The sequence below is a fragment of the Ranitomeya variabilis genome, chromosome 4 (genome assembly GCF_051348905.1).
Source record: "Ranitomeya variabilis isolate aRanVar5 chromosome 4, aRanVar5.hap1, whole genome shotgun sequence".
Classification (NCBI taxonomy): domain Eukaryota; kingdom Metazoa; phylum Chordata; class Amphibia; order Anura; family Dendrobatidae; genus Ranitomeya; species Ranitomeya variabilis.
This window is the reverse complement of record NC_135235.1, coordinates 401,486,642-401,510,898: the sequence shown is the minus strand read 5'-3', so window position 1 is coordinate 401,510,898 and position 24,257 is coordinate 401,486,642. Positions and strand designations below refer to the sequence as shown.

The 24,257-nt window shown below is 46.1% G+C and overlaps 1 protein-coding gene across 1 annotated transcript in view; it reads right to left on the bottom strand.

Annotated features, from left to right (window-relative positions):
• Positions 1–1,671: 1,671 nt before the first annotated feature.
• LOC143764915 (gastrula zinc finger protein XlCGF66.1-like) overlaps positions 1,672–24,257 on the bottom strand; it is a 46,351-nt gene continuing 23,765 nt past the window's right edge. The window contains exon 5 of the mRNA XM_077251024.1: positions 1,672–8,858. Within this exon, the coding sequence (XP_077107139.1) occupies positions 7,849–8,858 (1,010 nt within the window). The 3' untranslated portion in view covers positions 1,672–7,848. The remainder of the gene's footprint in view (positions 8,859–24,257) is intronic.

Here is a 24,257-nt window from a genome sequence, read left to right as displayed (position 1 = left end):
CCGCACATTACCACTCATAATCCCGCCCATCCGCCACATTACCACACATAATCCCGCCCCCCCGCCACATTACCACATAATCCCGCCCCCACCTCATTACGCACAATCCCGCCCCCTCACCACCTTACCACCCATAATCCCGCCCATCCGCCACATTACCACACATAATCCCGCCCTCCCACCACATTACCACACATAATCTCGCCCTCCCACCACATTACCACACATAATCTCGCCCTCCCACCACATTACCACACATAATCCCGCCCTCCCACCACATTACCACACATAATCTCGCCCTCCCACCACATTACCACACATAATCCCGCCCCCCCACCACATTATGACACACAGTCCCGTCCCCACACATTAAATTGTACCTGGTAGAAATCAAGATCTTTGAAAATTACGAAAATGACTATACATTTAATTGTGTTTACAGAGAAATTTTTACTTAATTTATGTTTCGTTATGAAATTTGTTTAATTGATGGAATGAATAAAAAATGCACATCTTACTGAATCCAGTTTGTTTTTGATTTTACACTGTGAATAAAATGTATTTTTATTATTCAGATTTTTAATGATTATTATTGTTATTAACTTCATTTTAAGTTAAATTACCACCTGCATAAGCGCTATTGAATGTTGTCATTATTTACTTTATAGTTTAATCACCAGCAGCGTTAATTAGATAGCAATGAGCGTGCCGAGCGTTAGCTGGCTGGAAACATCTAGTACACAAATATACACACACTCTTCCTCTGCAAAACATTCATACACTGTCCCTCTGCAAAATATGTATACACAGACTGCTGCTTTGCAAAATATGTATACATATACATCTGCACCCTCTTCAAAGTATATACTCACACACACTGCCCCTCTGCAAAATATGTATATACACACACGACCTCTCTGCAAAATATTTACACACACTGCCCCTCTGCAAAATACACACCCACACAGATACTCCCTCTGAATACAGCAGCCCCCCATCCCCACCTCTCTCAAAACTAAACTTAAGACATTTATATCCAGCTCCAGCTGGAGCTCTTACCAGTGCATGCCCGCAGTCTTTACTCCTCTTCTGACCTGGCAGCATCGCAGGGGAGGCACAGAGATCACAAATATCACAGGAGTGTACATCACAGGGGGGGCACATGGATCACAGGGGAGCACAAAGCTGGAGGGCACAGAGATCACAGGGGGGCATATAGCTGGAAGGCACAGAGATCACAGGGGGGCATATAGCTGGAGGGCACAGAAATCACAGGGGGCATATAGCTGGGGGGGCAGAGAGATCACGGGGGGCACAGGGAACCATATAGCTATGGGGCACATAGCTGCGGGCAAAGATCACGGGGGGCACATAGCTGAAGGGCACAGATCACCAGCAGAAATACACAGAGCTGCGGGCACAGAAGCCACCGGCACAGAGATCGCTCTGGACTTTCTGCCACCTGAGCATTACGGACTCCGGGGACCTGCAAGCAGGCCGCATGAAACCACCCCTGGTTTAAATGTATTATAGTCTAAAAGACGCAAATAGATTTGAACATCAGAAGGGAGTGGAGTGTGTGTGGCGGCAGGCCTGGCATGCGTGCCATGTAGGTTCACCATCACTGATATAGACCCATTGAGATCGCTATATATTCATGACCATGCAATATCCATATTAAATCACAGATATAATTATCCAATTATGGCATCATATAATTTCATCCCTTGTCAAACATAAAATACACAGAAGGAAAAACTTTATTAAACTGCAGTAGTGGATATTCATATTAACAGATATATAGTAACAGTCAAAAGTTTGGACACACCTTTTCATGCAATGGTTTTCGTTTCCACATTGTAGATTCAGACTGAAGGCAAGAAAATCCCAAAGGAACACATACGGAAACAAGGAGTAAAAAAATATATGTGAAAAATAAGAATATGGAGCCGATTCATCAAGTTGCACAAAAAGTTCAAATCTGCGCCATCAAAATGGCCACGCCAGCCCAGCATATGAGACAGTGTTTTGTGTGCCAGAAATGTGTGCATAACATGACTAGCGCGGCGGTCAGAAACATTCCACTCAAAAGGGGACCCGAATTCAAAAAGTTGCATGCTCCTTCTACTCCAGCAAGACTGGCATATCGCGAGCATGTGCTATGCCAGTCTTGATAAATCAGCTCCTCTGTGTACTTCGCATTCTCAGGGTACCTCCCTTTTACTTTGATGACAGTGTTAACCCCCGGAGCTTTTTTCGGTTTTGCGTTTTCGTATTTCGCTCCCCTTTTTCCCAGAGCAATAACTTTTTTATTTTTCCGTCAATATGGCCATGTGAGGGCTTGTTTTTTTGCGGGGACGAGTTGTACTTTTGAACGACACCATTGGTTTTACCATGTCGTGTACTAGAAAAAAAAATTCCAAGTACGGTGAAATTGCAAAAAAAATGCAATCCCAGACTGGTTTTTTGTTTGGCTTTTTTACTCGGTTCACTAAATACGAAAACTGACCTGCCTTCATGATTCTCCAGGTCATTATGAGTTCATAGACACCAAACATGTCTATGTTCTTTATGTAATTGGTGAACAAAAAATCTCCAAACTTTGTATAGAAAAAAAACCAAACAAATTGCACCATTTTCCGATACCCGTAGCGTCTCAATTTTTCGTGATCTCGGGTTAGCTGAGGGTTTATTTTTTTGTGTGCCGAGCTGATGTTTTTAATGATACCATTTTGGTGCAGATACGATCTTTTGATCGCCCGTTATTGCATTTTAATGCAATGTCGCAGTGACCAAATAAACGTAATTTTGACGTTTTTACTTTTTTTTCTCGCTACGCTGTTTATCAATCAGGTTAATCCTTTTTTTATTGATAGATCGGACGGTTCTGAATGCGGGGATACCAAATATGTGTATATTTGATTTTATTTTTATTGTTTTATTTTGAATGGGGCGAAAGGGGGGTGATTTGAACTTATGTATTTTTCATATTTTAAAATTATTATTATTTTTTTACTTTTGGCATGCTTCAATAGTCTCCATAGGAGACTAGAAGCTGCCATAGCCCGATTGGCTCTGCTACATAGAAGCGATGTTCAAATCACCTCTATATAGAAGATTTACTGACTTGCTATGAGCGCCAACCACTGGGTGGTGCTCACAGCAAGCCGGCAACGACAACCATAGAGGTCTCCAGGAGACTTCAGTTTGTCCTGCCAACACACCGGTGACCCGCGATCACGTGACGGGGGTCACTGGTGTGTGCTTTTCCGTCCCGATGGCTGAAAGTGCGATTTAAATGCCGCTGTCAGAGTCTGACAGGGGTATTTAACTGGTTAATAGCCGCGGGTGGATCACGATTCCACCCGCGGCTATTGCAGGCACATGCCAGCTGTTCAAAACAGCTGACATGTCCCCAGAAAGATGTGGGCTCACTGCCGGAGCCCACATCAAAGGGAGGGAGACCGACATCGGCATAAATGTACGCCCAATGTCTGTAAGGTGTTAAACCCCCTTGGCATTCTCTCACGCAGCTTCATCAGGTGAAGTCACCTGAACTGGCTTGCAATGAACAGATATAACTTGAAAGGAGTTCATTTGTGAAATCAACGGCCTTAAGAATGTGTTTACGACAATCAGTTGTGTTTTGCAGAGTCTGTGTTGATACACAGTTTAGTGCAGTGCACAACATTCCCGCCTTCTACTAACCTCCCTAAATCTGACATTTCCCTCTCCGTGGGTGGCACCATAATAACACCCCGGCAGCAGGCACGCTGTCTGGGTGTTATGTTTGACTCCGATCTCTCCTTCACCTCCCACATACAATCTCTTGCCCGCTTACACCTAAAGAACATCTCTAGAATCCGCCCTTTTCTCACCATGGAGACAACGAAAACTCTCACGGTCGCCCTAATCCACTCCCGCCTGGACTACTGCAATGCTCTATTAATTGGCCTCCCCCTCACGCGACTTTCCCCTCTCCAGTCTATCCTTAATGCGGCAGCTAGGGTCGTCCATCTGGCTAATCGTTACTCGGACGTGTCCGCTCTTCGCCAGTCGTTACACTGGCTGCCCATTCATTACAGGATACAATTCAAAGTACTTGTTCTCACCCACAAAGCTCTTCACAGTGCGGCACCCCCTTACATCTCCTCCCTCATTTCTGTCTATCGGCCTAGCCGACCACTGCGCTCTGCAAACGACTTTCAACTAACCTCTGCACTAATCCGTACCTCCAACTCCCGACTCCCAAGACTTCTCCCGTGCTGCGCCAATCCTCTGGAATGCTCTACCCCAAGATATTAGGACCATCTACAACTTGCATAGTTTTAGGCGCTCGCTCAAAACACATTTGTTCAGAGCGGCCTATCATGTTCCCTAATCAAAGTCATTTTATGTTTGTGTGTAGCCCATTCACTATCTCCATCTACCCCCCACCCCCTGAAGATGGCTGGACCATCATTGTAAATACATCATTGTAAATACACACCTGTACTTTGTATCTCCCCACCTCATTGTAGATTGTAAGCTCTCACGAGCAGGGTCGTCTTATTTTGCTTTATTACTGTATTGTTAACGTTGTTACCTATGACTGTTGTGTTTGAAACTGTTAAACTGTAAAGCGCAGCGGAATATGTTGGCGCTATATAAAGATTATTATTATATGACAAGAACCACTGAAGTAAAGAGAAATGACAATCCATCATCTTTTTAAGACATGGAGGTCAGTTAGTTAATACATTTGCTAGAACCTTGATTGTATCCTCAAGTCCAGTCATGAAAATTATCATCAATCGCTGTGATGAAACTGACTCTTGAGGACTGTCTCATGACAAGAAGACTAAGGCTACTTTCACACTAGCGTCGTACTCGGCCCGTCGCAGTGCGTCGGGCCGACGTACCGACGCTAGCAGTGAATGCGCCGCACAACGGGGGCAGCGGATGCTGTTTTTCCACGCATCCGCTGCCCCATTGTGAGGTGCGGGGAGGTGGGGCGGAGTTCCGGCTGCGCATGCGCGGTCGGAAATGGCGGTCCGTCGGCGGCAAAAAATGTTACGTGGAACGTTTTTTGCAGCCGACGGTCCGCCACAACACGGCGCAACCGTCACACGACGGTTGCAACGTGTGGCAAAGCGTCGCAATGCGACGCTAATGCAAATCAATGGTGAAAAAACGCATCCTGCAAGCACTTTTGCAGGATGCGTTTTTTTCAACCAAACGACGCATAGCGACGTGCAGTGCACGACGCTAGTGTGAAAGAGGCCTAAGAAATACCTCTGCTGCAGCGGATAAGTTTATCAAAGTTACCAGCCTCAAAAAACAAACTGAAAGCAGCTCAGATAACAGCCTTCATGTACCATGCACAGATACCAAGTAGCTGACAAATCTCAACATCAACTACCCAGAGTAGGCTGCGAGAAGCAGGCCTTTATGATCAAATTGTTATAAAGAAGCCCCTACTGAGGATCACAAAGAAGAGAATTGTTTGGGCTGAATAATACAAGAAATATTCATTAGATCAGTGGAAATCTGTAATGTGGTCTGAGGAGACAAAATTTTAGATTTTTTGGTACCAACTGTCATGTTTTTGAGAAAATATAAAAAAGGTGAGCAGATGGTTTCTACATAAGTGGTACCGTGATGCATAGAGGGGGAGGCGTGATAATTTTTATTTCAATAGTGCCAACATGTAAAATGCTTCAGAATATTTTAGATGGGACTTGTACACACAAAGAAACTACAGAATAACACATCTAGTGATGAGCGAGTGTGCTGTTATCGTGTTATCCAAGCATACTCAAATAATATGTTTGAGTCTCCACGGCTGCATGTTTCAAGGCCATTTGACAGCCGCAACACATGCGAAGATTGCCTAACAGGCATTCCCCACCCCGAATGTGATGCGACTGTCTAACAGCTGCGAATCATGCAGAAGCAGGGACTCAAACATATTATTCGAGCACACCCGAGATACTCTGATAACACCCGAGCATGCTCGCTCATCACTACACATAACTTAGCAGATACTAAAAGAAGCAAGGGCAATGCTCGCAAGCTTACAATCTAGGAGTATGGTATGATGGTGCTTTCCTGGTGATATAATTGGTCATTTATTCCAAATTCATGGCCCACTTACCCAGCATGGCTGTCATAGCATTCTGCAATGATTAGCCATGAAGTCTTGTTTACATAAAGTGGGACAATCATGTGTATTTCAGCAGGATAACGACCCAAGTGTCCGTAATGGTACTTCCCTTTGCACAACTCCACAGGCTCCGTGCTTTCTTAGGGCAACTTCCCACCAAGTTTCAAGCAGATTGAGACAAATTGTTTCCAAGGCACCAGAGAGATGATTCTATTCCATTATTCATCCAAACTGCATCAGAAAAGCAACGTTTCTGCCAGGTAGCAGCCTCTTTCAAGCATAAACAAAATGGCTAGCTTCATCTGCATTTTGGATGAATAAGGAAACAATTTGTCTCTGGGGATTTATTCTGATGGAATATAGGCTGAACAAATGTCTTTTTTTCAGCCTTGCTACCTATGTTACTATGACACTTGGGTCAGTATCCTGTTGCAATACAAATGATGGTCCCTCTAAATGTAAACCAGACTTGATGGCTAATCATTGCAGAATGCTATGCTAGCCATGCTGGTTAAGTGTGCCATGAATCTGGAATAAATCACCAATGGTGTCACCAGCAAAGCACCATCACACACAAGATAATGTCCTAAAACACACCTCTAGCCTGCGTAAGGATTAGGTGACCAACTGTGTACCAACATTGATTCTGCAAAACACAACGTATTTTCGCAAACACATTCTAAAGGCTGGTGATTTTACAAATGAACTCTTGACAAGGCATATCTCTTCATTGGAAGCCAGTCCAGGTGATGACCTGAGGAAGCAGCTTTAGAAAATGCTAAAAGTGTGTAAAGCTATCATCAGAGTCAAAGTGGGGAACTTTGAAGAATCTAAGGTTTAACACATATTCTGGTTTGTTTTAGACTTGTTACTCCCAGTTTCCATATTTGTACTTTTGTGGGCTACAGCCTTCAGTCTGAATTGACAAGGTGCACATTTAAGAGAAAACCATTGCATGAGCAGGTGTGCCCCAGTTGTTGACAGGTGCTGTGCTTATGTTCTAAGCATATACAACATTAAAATTACACTTTTCAAAAGATGGGCCAATATTGTGCAGCTTTCCATCACATGCTGGTATCCCAGCAAGTCTTGCAAGTCTGTGTGATGAGTGCAATCTTCATCAACAGAAAAAAGTATTTTTGGCAATAGTGGTCTTCTGATGTCTAAGAGAGTATATAGGCAGGAAAAGATGTAATGGATGTAATGTAACAGACTGGCAGTATTATTTTGGCAAAATGAGGGCCCTTCTGACTGTCAATATACCTACTCTGCCTGCTGCAGGATCTCTTACCATTTGTGGCCTACATTAAGATGTCATCATAACTATGAATCTTCTTGCTCAGCATAATTTAGTAAGTGTCCTGCTGCTCTGGGTGCAGAATGCTGGACTAGACACCTGCAGGAAACACTTGTTTATTACATAAGGCTGCGGCTTTTGAGACTGGGGTCTGTCACTCAGATCTAGTGCATATGATGGTCTAAAGGTACAAAATTATATTGGCAAACAAAACCAGATACACATTTGGAAACCGTACTTTTTTTCCTAACAGCAAGACAAGGTGGCAGTCAGATTTCTTGAGCAAAGATAATCGGTTATCTTTGTTGAAACGGAGAGTCAACAGGAAGGAGGGAAGACAATATAGACCCTTGTCACACAAGGTTGTCTGATGATATTCCCAGCTTCTGAACAGGTTGGTAAAATATTATTCAGCTTTGGCGGTAATCCGCTTTGACCCATAGTGAGTTCTTTGATGTTTTGCAACATTGGACTGGTTAGAGAAGCACTTGCCACACTCAGGACAGGGGTATGGCTTCTCACCAGTGTGGACAACCTGATGCTTGATGAGATTAGACTTGATGGCAAAGCCCTTACCACATTCGGAGCACAGAAAAGGTCTTTCACCCGTGTGAATTCGTTGGTGTTTAACAAGGTTGGATTTGCTGGTAAAACCTTTTCCGCAGTCATGACAACAAAAAGGTTTCTCTCCGGTGTGGATTATCTGATGTTTTACAAGGTCTGAACTGCTAGTAAAACACTTTCCACATTCTGTGCAAGAATATGGCCTCTCCCCTGTGTGGATCCTTTGGTGCGCTACCAAGTTTGTGTTGGTGGAAAAACATTTCCCACAGGAAGGGCAAGGAAATGGTTTCTCCCCTGTGTGTGTCCTCTGGTGGGCCACAAGCTCAGAGTTACAGGTGAAGTCCTTGCCACAGTCTGGACAGGAGACTACTCTTCCAGAGTGCATTCTATGGTGCTTCACAATGCCTGACTTGCTGGTAAAAGTTTTGCCGCACAAATCACAGTCATAAAGTTTCTTAGTAGTTTCTGGAGACAAAGCTTGATTGGCCATGAAGACAGAATCAAAGTCAATGCGAACAAAGTCTGGATGTGAATTTTTTCCCGTCTCCTTGGGTTCATCTTTACCATGAGGTAGAGTGAAATCTGTCTGAGTGTGTTCTGAGCGCATGTAAATTTTAGTATCGTGCTCCTTTTTGATAATTATGGACATGTGTTCATCTTGTGCTAGTTCTGGGCTGGTGTCAGAGTTTATGAAGGTGTCATCTTCACAGGAGGCAGAGTTATTTGCTACATATCGAACTGGCTGCCCCTTCCTCTTCCGGGGCTTGTACATGCTTGGATAGTGTCTCATTTGATTGATGTTCACCATGCTTTTAGTTTCAGAAACCATCTTGTCAAGGGACTCACTCATATCTGTGGAAGAGAAATAACCGATCAGATCTGGCAGTAGATACAATGTTTAACTATAGTCCAATATTAAAATATGCCCAAAAAGGCTTTTTGAGCACCCTGAACTGTAGGACAAACATCTCCAATTGGTGTCTGACCACAAGTATGCATATCGCATACTTATGGTCACGTGAATGCCCACTGGAGAATCCTAACAGCATACACCACAGAACACCAGGATTCAGAAGTCTGCAGTCATAGAGTACTGAACAACCCCCTTTAATGTGCAGCATCTGTAGATGACATCAAACAAACGGCAGAAACACCAATTTCCCGACACATCAGTGCAGAACATAGTGGTGTGATGCAACTTATATCAAATTTATAGGATACACCACGAGGGAAGACTGTCACTGAAGACTACTGCAACAAAAAATTTCGGTTTGAGACAGTAATCCCCCATCCCCATAGGTTTGAATGCCATGCTTCAATTTCTACCTTGTAGAGGCCTAGTTGATCTGCTTTGGGTCAAATTTTTGATTGGCACCAGTTAGCGATGTGAGCACTATTTAGGAAGTGCACACTTTTAAAGAGTAACTGTTATTTAAACATTTTCAAGCAACTTTGTAACATGTCTTATTGGTGAAATCTGCTTCTGTCTCCTCGTGGACTGAATGATTATACTCAAAATTCTCAATTCACAGGTACCATCTGTCTTGAGTGAATAAAGATTTTCACATTGCTGAGACAGGAGATGGTAATGGCAGCTGGTGCTCATGAAGTTCTATGGAACTGGCAACAGAATGCCATTCATTCTCCTCCCCGTACCCATAGAATTTGATTTAAAGCCACAACTGGCATCTCCTAGCTCAGTAATGGGACAGTGTAAGATCAGTCCAGGAGGAGAAAGAAGCAGATTTCTCTGATAAGAGATCTTACAAAGTTTCTTATTTTCATGTGTAGTATTGATTGATGAAATAAAATTGAGGATTACTCATTAAATTGTCCAACTGTACTGTCTCATCCAAATGTATCTACTGTGTCTGTCAAATTTGCTGGTTGCTGTTTGGGCGGGTGCGGCTTAGGCTACTTTCACACTAGTCCGTCGGTATGGGCTGTCGCAAACCGTCGGAACGACAGAGTTAATGTAGCACAAGGTGGGCAGCGGATGTAGTTTTACAACGCATCCGCTGACCATTGTGAGTTCCGGGGAGGAGGGGGCGGAGTTTCGGCCACGCATGCTCGGTCGAAAATGGCGGACTTGACGCACAAAAAAAACGTTACATGGAACTTTTTTTTGTGCCGACGGTCCGCCAAAACACGACGCATCCGTCGCACGACGGATGCAACGTGTGGCAATCCGTCGCAATGCATCGCTAATGTAAGTGTGTGGAGAAAAAACACATCCTGCGGGCAACTTTGCAGGATGCGTTTTTCTCCAAAACGACGCATTGCGGCGTGTGTCACATGACACTAATGTGAAAGTAGCCTTATCCACATGAGTACAACAAGTAAAGTCGATCCGCTAAACACTTTGGTGCTTACCAAACATTTTGGTTGTGTTCAACTCATATTATGGTATTACACTCGGACTAAACACCAGCCACTGTTTTAGCCTTTATTGGGCTTGTGTAAATTATTATACCTTTGTTTTGCAATACAGAATAGCATTATAGACTATGCTAATCTATACCACAGGATACAGTGTAAGAAAAAAAAAGTACATTGCACATTTCTTTCTTTAACAACGTGTGGGTGACATATGCCACTATACAGTAGGATAGTTTGTGGTCTTCTGTTGAAGATATACATTGGCAGGTGTTCCTGGTGTATGTGTATATGTCAAATGATCCTGAAACGAAATGTAAAAGCCTGAGGTTGTAGGGAAGAAATAGTAATGCCAGCACAAAAATGCAGTGTGTGGGGAGCGGGCTAATAGTGAGTGAGTATATGGAAACGTTGGGTAGTAAGAGGGCAACTTGCAAACTGTTGTATTTGCGGTTATCTGAATTCTTAGATCAGTGTATCAAGTTGAAAACTGGTGCTGGACAGAAGATGGTCTTTAACAAAAAGGTGTATGCTATCACTGTATTCAGATATATGCATGCTCAGTATAGGTATACATAAACATATATATGCACACTATGCATACAAAACAAACCTCTGAGTCCATCACTAGTCTTTTTTGCTCCTTTGATGACCAGATGGATAATGTCATGAACATCTTGAGGAAGCACTGGGGCATTTTGAGAGCTGACCCCAATATTTCTAGTTCTATTTTTCCCTGCTGTTACCCATAGGAGGGGAAAATCCATATGTGACCATTTGTAACAGTTATTTTGCCCTCTCTCCCCCCCCAAACCATCAGTGACATGGCTTGACTTGGCAGACGTGGCTCTTGCAGCTTTGTTGCATCGTTAATCCATCCAAGATATTCAGTCATTATAAGAGGATGATATACTTCAAAAGAGACATTGGTGCTGTATTACATCACAGGAGACATTGGGGCTGTGGGCTAGAGCTATTCACAGGAGACATTAGGGCCCGAGGCAGGAGCACATCACAGGAGACATTGGGGCTGTATTACATCACAGGAGACATTGGGGGCTGTATTACATCACAGAAGACATTGAGGCTGGGGGCTGGAGCTCTTCACAGGAGACATTGGGGCCCGAGGCAGGAGCACATCACAGGAGACATTGGGGCTGTATTACATCACAGGAGACATTGGGGCTGTATTACATCACAGGAGACATTGGGGCTGGGGGCTGGAGCTCTTCACAGGAGACATTGGGGCCCGAGGCAGGAGCACATCACAGATATTGGGGCAGGAGCACATCACAGGAGACATTGGGGCTGGGGGCAGGAGTACATCACTGGAGACATTGGGGCCAGAGGCTGGAGCACATCACTGGAGACATTGGGGCTGGAGCACATCACAGGAGACATTGGGGCTGGAGGCAGGAGCACATCACAGGAGACACTGTGGCCGTAGGCTGGAACACATCACAGGAGACACTAGGGCTGCTTCTGTCGTTATCTGTGGGACGGGAGCACATTGCGTGCTAACTCTGCCCACAATGTACGTTCTGACACTGGCACAGGTCAGTACCTAATGCTTAAATGGAAGCACAAGCAGCGTTCAGTAGTGAACGCTGCATGTGCTAGCTGAAGGTGCAAGAAGGGTTTAAAGCGCCAACAGCTGGCAAAACACGACTGGTTCGCCGAGCGCTGTGGTCCCGGGAATCTGCCCGGGGGCTGTAAAAAAAAAAAAAAAAAAAAAAAAAGAAGTAATCAGGAGGTTCCGCACCCCTGCCCTAAGGCATATTTATATGCAGAGTTTATGACATTAGGTGGATAAATCAGCACCTAGGTGCGCTGTGGGAGGCATTATGTGCTCCTTGGTCAGCTTCCCCACTGGAGCGCACTGTGCACTCCAACAATCATTGTCTTCTGGTAGGTAGACAAGTTAGTGACCTCAATCTCTCGCTGGAATGCACCTTGACACATGCACATACTGATGTGGTATCTGGTAACATAATTGGGAATTTCACGTACTCTCTTATGAGTAAAAGAATAGGGCGCACCAGTGGGGAACCGCATGCCAAGTTCCACACTATCATTGCAGCTTGGTGAGAATGAGTGCTCATTGATAGCACCGCTCTTTTTCCCTGGTTATTGAAAATTTTTCGCTGATGAAGCCCTGAACACACAAGAAGGGTGAAGCGCGTCAGGATCTGGGATAAATGGACGTTTATGGAAATCATCAAGCTAAGGGTAAGTTCACACAGGGCGTTTTTATTGCTTTTTTTTCTGCAGCAAAACCTGATCTTCTTGGCAGGAAAGAAGCTGCATCAAAAACGCAGGTTTAGGTGCGTTTTTTTTTTCTCTTTGTCCATGCTAATTTTCTTGAATTTCAGCAGCAAAAACGCAGCAAATAAAGATACCTGCATTTTTGCTGCATTTTTTCAACACCCATTTAAGTTAATGGGTGAAAAACGCTGAAAGAAGTGACATGCTCTATGTCCAAAAAAACCGCAGTAAAGCACGAAATACTGATCACACAAAAAGAGGGATTTTTGTGTACTCACCGTAAAATCCTTTTCTCCGAGCCAATTATTGGGGGACACAGACCGTGGTGTTATGCTGCTTGCCACTGAGAGGACACTAAGTGATGCAAAGAAAGTTAGCTCCTCCCCTGCAGTATACACCCTCCTGCTGGCTCTCAGCTAACCAGTTCGGTGCAAAAAGCAGTAGGAGATCAGTAACAACATATTATCTTACAGCATGTCATATTATATATGAGAGTATAAGCATATCAGATGATAAAAAACAAGCATAAGCCAATACCAGGGTGGGAGCTGTGTCCCCCAATGATTGGCTCGGAGAAAAGGATTTTACGGTGAGTACACAAAAATCCCTCTTTCTCCTTCGCCTCATTGGGGGACACAGACCGTGGGACGTACCAAAGCAGTCCCTTGGTGGGGACAACATCAGATCAGGCCCTGTGTAACCGCTACTTACAAGTGCGCCACCGTGGCCTGCAGAGTCCGCCTGCCCAGACTCACATCTGTGGAAGTCTGGGAATTATAATGCTTCAAGAATGCATGCAGACTGGACAAATCCGCAAGCTTGCAGGCGTGTCTTGTCGACGCCTGGTGCCTAGAACCCACGATAGACAGGGGGATAGGCTGACATCTAACACGGAAGGACTCCTGGATGGTGAAAGGAATACACCAGGCTAAATGGCCGATGAAGATGGCTAAACCCTTCCTGTAAACGTCAGGAAGCCTTCCTCTTACCGTCAGGAAGCCCAAGATATAGTGTCCAACCTTCAGAAGGATGCCGTCCTCGAGACTTACCTACTCAGAGCACTCGCTTCGTCCGGAATATGGGGAACTCATTCCATTTTGTGGACTGGTGCCGAAAGAGATGAGGGAAGAACTATGCCCTCATAACAGTGGTAATACAATACCACCTTGGTAACAAGGGACGGGGATGGCCTGAGGACAACCTTGCCTTGAAGGAAATAAGGGAAAAAAGTCTGAAATGACCCGTTAGCACCGAAGACTCGTCAAGATGAGGATATCGCAGAGAAAAAAGGGGCGACCTTCCCTAATAGTAAGGTCTGTCCGGATCGAAAAAGGAGTCTACTGTAATACTCCTAGGACCATTAAGGTCCCAATGATCTAACGGTATGCGATAGGGAAGAACTTCGTGTGAAAACTTCTTGCGAGAAAAGTCCCTACTTGCAGTTTTGTTGCAGAAAGGCGGAAAGCTACCAGCTCCGCAAGCAAAAAAAACTGATGTGGTCAGTGCGGATTTCCGAGGATCACTGGGGCCCTTTCTGCTTCTGATAAACTTTCAGAAGTAGTGGAAAGGGTACCACGGAAGAACCAGAGCATGCAGTGCGATGGCTCTTGGATATCGAGGCCGAACCACGAACTCGAGTACATAGGCGATCAGTCTGGACGCCAGCCGAACTACAACTGGAGAGCTCCAGTAAAGGCAGGTCTGATGGAAGACTTCCGGGTGAAGTTCCCACTCATTTGAGGCGAAACCCTGACGGCTGAATATGTTTGCCGCCCAGAGTTATGCTCCTGGGATATGTACTGCCAAGATCGAGTGATAGATCTCGGCCCATCAGAGAATGTGAGGTACCTCGGCCATGGCACCTGAACGTGGGTACCTGCTAGATGATTGACGTATGGCACAGCCGTGGCATTGTCCAATTGAATTCAGATGGGTTGACCCGCCAGAAGGCAGTGGACCTACTGTAGGACTACCGTTCGGGTCTCCAGAGAAATGATTGGGAGAAGAGGACTGGCATTGGTAGTTACTAGTAACCACTGAACCGGGAGAAAAGCCCTGGATGAAGAAGGAGCTCAGAGACTATCGTCTGAAAGTCTGTTTGACTTGCTGAAAACGAGCGGAGCGAAGGAAATTGCTTCCATTGTCGTCTCCATTTTTTCTCAGAACCCTCCCAGCAAATCGAATGAAATGAGGGGATGAGTGATCAAGTGAGCGAGCTCCCTGTTGAAGGACCATGACCTTGTCTGGAGGGAGAATTACCACCCTTCTGGAAGAGTACCGGATCATCCTCAAAAAAGATATCTGCTGGGCTGGAAATGAGAAGTTGTCTAAGTCTAGCCACCAGTCCAGGTGAGAGGGTATCGCAAGTGATATAGACTACTTAGCGTAGTCCTGGAAGGGCAGGTAGACAGTCGGCCAAACAGGGCGGGACGACCACACCTCTAGGGTGCAAGAGGAACATGACAGCCGCCATGACCCTTGCGAACACTCTGGGTGCGGTAGCAAGGCCGAAGGACAAGGTCGTGACTTATATGCTGTTCACGAATGGAAAAGCGAAGGAGGGTAAGCATCCCGAATGTCGATGGATGCAGAAACTGCACCTTTTTCTGTTGAAGTAATGGCTGAGCGGAGGAACTCCATTCGAAGAAGAAGAACCTTGTGAAAGGTTGTTAGAAGTTTGAGGTCCGGGATCGGTCCTACTTCTCGTTCCCCTTTTTGGAACCAAGATCCCTTAGATCTAGACTGTCCTGGACAACCCTTTCACTGCTGGTCGGGGCTGTAGGAACGTACGATCCTTTGTTAGTCTCCCGCTCAAAAGATTTGATTGACCAGCTCTACTGTCTTCAGGAAAGGGTAACTGGTGTGAATCAAAGTAGTTAAGGTCTCCAGCCAGGAGACCGTCGCTCTAGCAATCCATGCGGCGGCTAGGGAGGGTAGAGGGCTGGACCCGAAGCCGCAAAACAGAAGAAACCAGATTTGCTATTTGACAGACCGTGGCATTTTTAATTGATGACACATCGCGCAGGGATACTGGTAGGTAAACCACAGGAGATTGTACCCGGTTAATCTGCCAAGTGGCAGAATGTACGGCTGCATCCAGCAGGTCATTGCAGAGCTAAAAATTAGGAACCCTTGATCCACTATCCTCTTAACAGGGAAGTGGAGAGGGATCATCCGCCTTCTTGCATCTTCTGTTAAATAGTGGTGATGCAGAGGGGGGGGGGGGGTGCTCAGACGCCCAAAAAGGGTGCCTCTGTACATCCACAGAGTTCAGGTCTCTGGGTGGACAGGTTGCCTGGCGTTAGGCCTGGATGCAGAAGAGGATACATGGAGGTGACACTCCGTGTGCCCGTCTGTTGATGGTGTGGGGAGATCGGTGTCCTTTAAAGGGCCCGTCGCCCTTAAAAATCAGACCAGGCATGGTGTCCCATGTAGAGGCTTCTGTCCAGTGAATCGCATATCCGGACTGGATGGCAAATGCTCTACGAGGGAGTTTAGTCTCCTTATGAGGGACACTGTGTAGTCTAGAGCAGGACCGGAGTCCTCGTCAATGTACAGAGATTGGATGATGATCTAAATAGGCGAGTCATCCTTTACGGAAGCTCTGGCAAGTCCAGGTCCAAGGCAATATCCAATCCGTGTTCAGAGTCTTGTTGTCAGCAACTCCTTGGAGAGAGATCATGAAATGAAAACTTCTGTTTTGTAGATGCCTGTACGTTTCTAGAATACTCGCGGCCCCTGCTAGCCGACGGATCCCATGTAGGAGAGGGACCATGTATATCGGTCCTGCGAGCACTCCGAGCCACGGAGGGATCACGGAGGGATTCAATTTCTTAGTCAGAAAAACTATGGGTTGCGGCAGTGACGAAGTCCACTGAGGGAACTAGTTACACTGGGATAAACTGGGATCAGCAGCGGAGGGCTCCTCATTTATGACCGGCTTTGGATTGGTCATGTGCCTTTAAGACCAGGGAATACTGGTTGTGTGCCTTTAAGACCAGGGAATACTGGTCGTGTGCCTTTAAGACCAGGGAATACTGGTCATGTGCCTTTAAGATAAAAACTCGCAGAGAGCGAGAAGCGCCAATTCGGGGGCCGAAGCCACAGGCACAACGTGGGCGGAGCCTCGAGACTTCCATGAATAGGCCCAAGCCGGGGCCTAAATTTCTGCAGCCGGCGCCAGCGTAGAAGTGAGGGGCGTTGCAGTGGCCGAGAAAATTGAGCGCTTCCATGCCAGGCGAAAAGCGCCAGAAAAACGGACAGAGCCGCCTTAGGGCGCCACAGTGCGCTTCCGGGGTGCGGCCTACACATCAGCCGAAGCTGGGGGCTAAATTTTGTAGCTGGCTGGAGCGTTACCTGAGGGAGGTGGGCCACAGGGAAGCCTGAGACTGCCTGTGAATATCACGCTGCAGGGGCCCATCGCTGGCAGGATCCACTCACCATCGGTGCGCGAACCGGCACGGAGCCGCCGCGGATGTCGGGTATTGCTGCGTGGACGGTGCAGGGATAGAGGGATAAACCTCAATCCATCATCCCTTTTGTTAGGGAGGTGGAGAGGAACCGTCCGCCTCCTTGTGCCATCCGCTTTCACAGTGGTGGGACAGTGGGGGCTGCCCGGACGCCATGGAGAGGGGCCTCTGTACATCCACGGAGTTCAGCCCCTGGGGTGGACAGGGCCAGCTGTCCGGCATTAGGCCTGGCTCCAGGACAGGATACATGGAGGTGACACTCCATGTGGTCGCCTGCTGCTGGTGTGGGGAGATCGGGACTGTGAAGGAACCGTCGCCCCTGAAGTGAGCTGGGCGGGGCTCCGGCGGTTTGCGGGTATTTCAACTGCGGCCTAGTCTGGCTGAAAAAGCCGGGGACTAAATTTATGGAGCCTGCCGGTGGAGCGCGTCGGCGGGCCGCGACGTACCACCGAATGATTGCCGCTGGCGTACCGGCCAGCGGCACCTCTCCCCAGGGACCAGGACCGCACCTTCCATGCAGGCAGCGTGAGAAAGGAAACTACTCACCACCACCGAGGAGATGCAGCCTCTATTGCGAGGGAATAAGCTCAATCGATCCTCCCTTGGCCGGGGGATGGAGAGTCTCTGTCCATCTTCATATGTGTCTGCCGCAGGGGACTTACAGCTGTGCCTGCCGCAGGGGGCTTACGGCTACTGTGGGGACTACATGATGCCAGCAGGTGAGGGCTTAATTGCGGAGGAGCCCGGGAGATGCACATAAGAGGTATACTCTATGTGCTTGCCATCTTACAGGGGGGAGATCGGGACCGTATAGGAACCGTCGGCCTAGCGTAGATTAGGCGTGCCCCAGTCGTCGCAGGAAAGGTACGGGGAGGTATACTCGCCGTGCTTGCCTGTTGATGGTTTGGGGGAGAGCGGACCCTAGAAAGGAATCCGTCGCCCCCTTCACTCCATTAAAAAATAAAAATTTACAGAAAAAAAAAAAAAAAAATGTTGGGGTCTGAAAACAGACCCAAGTGCCTCCTACAGACACTAAGCAAGAACTGGTTAGCTGAGAGCCAGCAGGAGGGTGTATACTGCAGGGGAGGAGCTAACTTTCTTTGTATCACTTAGTGTCCTCCTAGTGGCAAGCAGCATAACACCACGGTCTGTGTCCCCCAATGAGGCGAAGGAGAAAAAAACAATGTGTGTGCATGAGATTACTGAAATCTCATAGGCTTTGCCGGTATTGTAAAAAGCAGCTGAAAATTAGCACCAAAAAACGCAGCAAAAACGCCCTGTGTGAACTTACCCTAAGTACTCCCCTGAGGTTTACACAATAACACTTGTCTGCAGACACCATGATGTTCCTGTAACAGATATTTGTTTGATATATCTTTGACCTCATAATTGATTACATGTTGCATGTAATGTACCATTGTATACATGGTGTCAGTAGGAATCATCTTCCCCTTTATCTTGGTTATATATTTATAAATTATTTTTGTGTCTTCTGATAACGCGTACAGAAGTCTTTCTGGCATATGGTCTCCTATTTATGTACAGGACTACTCATTTTATTCCAACTTTTGCACTGATGGGTGGTGTTATTTTCACGTTTTGTGATCAGGTACACATTAGGATGACCTAGGGATATTCGACATTGAATGGGAGCACCATATCGTTCTACTAGGATGCCAACCTCAGGTTAAGCAAGGATGGATTTAGGGTTAGAGTCATCTCCCCTTCCCTTATTGAGCCAACATATTAAGAGAATAACCATTATCCCTTGGCCTATGATTTCTTGGATCTGGTCCTATAGTGCCCTTATTTTTAAAGATTTTTTTTTTAATTTTAAAACTTTTATTAATTTTTCAAAACACAAATAAAAGTGTCATTACTATCACAATTTCAGTCGTGTCAAGAGTGAATCCATTAAACATATCACAATACATATATCATTAAACAGGAGGCATAACCAAAATTCGTACTTCGTTACATTAAAAATAACATTGAAGTATAAAGAAGAGATCAGATTATAAGACAGAAAAAGAGAGAGTATAGAAAAGAGAAGAAGAAACAAGAGGGAAGTGGGGAAGTACTGACAAAGGGGACAATGAACTATATCCAGAGGCATCGGAACTGCCAAATCAGTTGTCTCCAATGAGATCCCGATACTCATTGGAGGATTTAAATTCCATCCAATGATACCATGATTTGCTTATTGTCGAGGTTAATTCCTCTATCAGCATTATCTCATTCATTTTAGCAAACCATAGGGAAATTGTTGGGATGGTGTCTTTTTTCCACAACAAAGGAATGCACACTCTAGCAAATGCAATTAAGTGTCTCAATATAGAATTTTTGTAGGTTTTAAGAGAGATGTTGCTGTGATGGAGAAGGACGAGAGCCAGATTTAGGTCTGTGATAAGATTTGTGATTTTACCTATCACTAGTTCATCTTTTCCCCAGAAAGGGGAAAGAAGCCTACATGACCAGAAAATATGCCCTCTTCCTCCCCACATCTCCAGCACATAGGACTGGTATCAGGGAATATCTTATGCAGGCGGGTTGGGACTCTATACCATCGTGATAACAGTTTGTAACCGGCCTCGTGAAAGCGCGAACAAATAGACGATTTGTGTGTTAAATTACAGGTATGTTCCACTGATCCTTCGTCTGAGTTTGGTCTAAATCACTCTCCCATTGAGTTTGGAAACGTGTTTTGGGTTGATCAATGGGGTCGGTAGGAGTAGGGAGAAGGAGAAAGGCAAGGTGTGCCTCATGGGTTCTGTTTTCGTGCACTCTTCTTCAAACGTATTTTTGTCATTTTTGTAGTGGACTCTAGATGGAAGAGAGTGCAAGAAATGAGATAGCTGACCGGCTCTCCAGAATCCCAAGGACGAGGGGGCAGAAAGACCTTGAAGGCATTTCTTTGATGGCCATTAATTTCCAAATCCAAAATGGGATACTCTGAAACAACCTTTATTAAACCAAGAAAGGAATAGGAGAGTGGATTGCCCAATATAGGATACATGAAGGAGGCCTGTGGTATGATCGATGACCGTACTATAGGATAACTGCAGCATAAAAGGGTAGCTCCAATTATAGGGTGTGTCTTTAGAACAGTCTACAGAAAGGTCAAGCCAGAGAATAGTGGTTAGAGGGAGGTTTGTGAAACTTTGTTCAATCCTGACCCAGGCCATCTCCATTCCATTCCTGCACCAGTCCAGAATTCTAGAAAGGTGGGCAGCAACATAATATAAAATGAAAACAGGCAAGGCAATACCCCAGAGGACTTAGGATGAAGCAATGTATTCCTTGCTACACGGGGAGGCTTACTGTACCGAATAAACTTCATCTGAGCCGTGGCAAGATCTTTAAAGAAGGACAAGGGAACAGCAATCGGGAGGGCCTGGATAACATACAGGATTCGAGGGAGAATATTCATTTTAAATATTGCACTTCTGCCAAACCATGTAAATGCATTTCTCGTCCATCTTGAACAATTCTATTGTACGGATTTGAGCAATTTAGGGAAACTAAGGTAATAAGTCAATTTTGTATCACTTGGTAGTAATATCCCTAGATACTTTATCGCTATCTTGGCCCATTTAAAACTAAAAGCTGCTTTTAGGGGTGCCACTATAGACTGAGGGTTTTTGATGTTCAGGGCTTCCGATTTGCCAAAATTAATTTTAAAATTTGATTGATCATATATGTACTGAACTCCGCCATTAGAGTAGGCAAAGATTTGGCTGGGTTGTTCATGAAAAAAAAGTAGATCATCCCATAGGTCTCAATATGCTCATTAGACCCGATTTTCCTTAAAAATGGTTCTAGAATAAGAATGAAGATAAGAGGAGATAATGGACATCCCTGACCACGTACCATTACGTATAAGAAACTCCTTGGAGAGCAACCCATTCACATTTACAATGGCAACTGGCTTTGAGTAATATGCCGATATCCAGCGTAACATGTTGGATTTTAGGCCTAGTCTCTGAAGGATCTCATTCTTAAAAACCCAGTTCACTCTATCGAATGCCTTCTCTGCATCAGTAGATAGTAGCATAAGAGGTTGACATTTATTTCTGGCTCTATGTATTAGGTTCAATGCCTTACTTGTGTTGTCCCTGGCTTCTCTCCTCCTCATGAATCCGCCTGATCTGGGTGGATAATCCCTGCCAGAAGTGGAGATAATCTGGACGCAACCATTTTTTGCAAACAGCTTAATATCCACGTTGAGCAGGGATATAGGCCTATAACTTGCACAATGTGTCTTTCCCCTCCTTATGTATCACTGATCTGTGGGCTCGCAGGGAGTCTCCTGGGAGAGCAGAGCCTTTAGATATCGCATTAAGGCTAGTGATCAGATGAGGAGAGAGAGATCCCAAGAACAATTTTTAGTAGACCAGTGAAAATCCATCTGGGCCCGGGGCCTTTCCCGACTTGGCTTCTTTTACAGTGGCCCGCAGTTCCTCTATAGTAAAGGGAAACTCTAAGGAAGCTGTCAGTGCTCTTTACAGGGAGGGAAGGCCAGACTTATGTATTTCTGGATACCCGATTTAAAGTTAGCATTTTGTGTGGCGGGGTTAGTTGAGTCTATAGAGTATAGAGAAGCATAGAAGGTTTAAAACGTATCTGCAATGGCGGGTTTGCGCTGTTGTGATGGTGATTGATGATGGATGGGATAACAGGACTTTTGGTTGCTTACCGCAAAATCTGTTTCTCGGAGCCTTCATTGGGGGACCCAAGAAACCATTGGTGTATGCTGCTGCCACTAGGAGGCTGACACTAAGCAAATAAAAAAAGTTAGCTCCTCCTCTGCAGTGTACACCCCACCGACAGGAAGTAGGATATTCAGTTAGTGAGAAAGCAGTAGGAGAAGCAACATGTAAAAAAGAAAGAATCTCAAACGTTAACAGTATAACACAAACAGCTGTTAAACTTGGGAGGGTACTGTGTCCCCCAATGAAGGCTCCGAGAAACAGATTTTACGGTAAGAAACCAAATATCCTGTTTTCTCTATCGCTTCATTGGGGGACACAGGAAACCATGGGACATCCCAAAGCAGTCCCTGGGGAGGGAACAGCAGTCAACTCCAATCTAGGTCGGAGGAACTGACCACCGTCGCCTGCAAGGTCTTCCTACGTAAGCAGGCATACACCGAAGCTAGGCATGGAAGTTTTGCGAACATGTGGAGGACCGATCATCAGTCTGTAGAGGTGCAAGGCAGAGGCCCTATGTGCACCTCCGTGAGGCACCCACTGCCCGGGTAGAGTGCGCCTTAAACCTGGAAGGAGGAGCTCTGCTCTGACCTGGTAAATCTAAATATTGCGGACCGGATTTAGCGGGCATACGTTGACTTGGAGGCCGGAGGGCCTCTGTAAGCCGAGCCCATATACCGAAAAAGGGGGAAGGGTGACCTTAGCTGGATAGATGTACGTCGCCCTAACCAGGTAGCATGATGAGAGAACGCTACGAAGGATGAGTCCGAGCAGAACGAAAGGAAGGGAATCAAAAATGATGGACAGAGCCATGGAGAACCTCGGCAAGGTAAGGGCAGAGCACTGAACCGGTGATCCACAGAATGTACAAAACTGCTGCCACAGACTCTGGAAGTGGTTGAGAGCCTGAAGGGAAGATATAAAAAGAAAATGGACCCGCCCCTCGCAAAAATGCAGGAATGTCCGATGTCTTGAAGAAAAGGAGGACCTGGATAAAGGCTTTCATAAAATAAAGGAAAGCACATGTGGTCCCAGGAGAACAACGAGGTTTAGTCTGAGGAAGAAGAGAACTTGTCCCTCCGATGACCTCCTTAATAATTGGTTCAAGTTGGAGCCAAACTGACGGAAACCCTCGGAAGGCAAGCTGGTGAGGGACTTCCTAGAGGATAAGTACGCCTGCCACGCCTTAAGCAAAATGGTCCTTCGGATGGGCACGATATTGCTGGATGTCCACGATATTGCTGGATGTCCAAGCAGCACCTGCAGCGGCATCCGCGGAGGCGGATACCATGTACTTCCTTGCAAGAGTAAATTAGTCCGCAAGGACAGCCATTTACTACGATCGGACTCCATGAAGGATGCCTTGATGGAGCAGCTTAGCCCATGCGTCTATAAACTTTGCTGCCCAGGTGGAGACAAAGGCAATGCACAATGTAGCGGCGGACACTTCAATGGTCTACCTTGCCATGGACTACTAGTCCGCCGTTGGTATCCTTGAGGGATGCGCTCTCTGGGAAAGGAGGACTGTGTCTGTGGAAAATCTGGAAACAGGAGGGTCCAGAGACGGAGAAGAGGTCCAGTTCGCAGTAAGCTCAGGAGAGAGGGAAAATGATAAGAAAAGACTTCTAAATCATCTTCCATGATCTTCTATCTTCCTTCCTGAGGGGAGGGGGGGAGGGGGGAAATGTACCTCCACATCCTGGAAAGATCGGACGTCAAAAATTCCAGTACTGTGTGACGTCCACGTCTTCTCAAACCGACAGGCTCTGGTGGGCGAGTGGGTAGGAGACGGAGGCAGGACCAGGTCCGGATCACCTAAACACGCTTCTGTGTTAGGGGCTGGGGTCCTGCCGGTCAGACGTATGAGGATACGGGGTGGCAGTACACGCCGTACTCATAGTCTCTGCATGGGAGTACAGTAGTGACTATTCACACTGTACCTCTCCAGTTACCTGAAAAGAAACGACGCACACTGAGGTAGATAGAGGCCTAATGAAAGACCCGTGTCCACCTCTTACTGACACTAAGCTAAACTGAATATCCTACTTCCTGTCGGTGGTCAAATACCCGGGAGGTCACCCGAGCGTGCTCGGGAAAACCCGAGCAACGAGTATACTCGCTCATCACTAATCAGCAGTAATAACTTGTTTTAACTGGACAACTTTTAATACAGGTCTCTGTGTGCGCTGTGTTACAGAGGCCTTCACTTCACCCATACTCCTTCGGCCTGGCAACAGACATGGTGGAGGCGTGGGTCTTCTCCTTTCTAACACCTGCACCTTCACCCCAATCCACCCACCCTCCCATCTTTTGACATGCATTCAGTCCGTATCTAGTCTCCCTCCAATCTCCAAGTGGCCTTCATATACTGACCTCCGGGTCCGGCCACTACCTTTATTGACCAATTCTCCATCTCTATTCTACACTTTCTC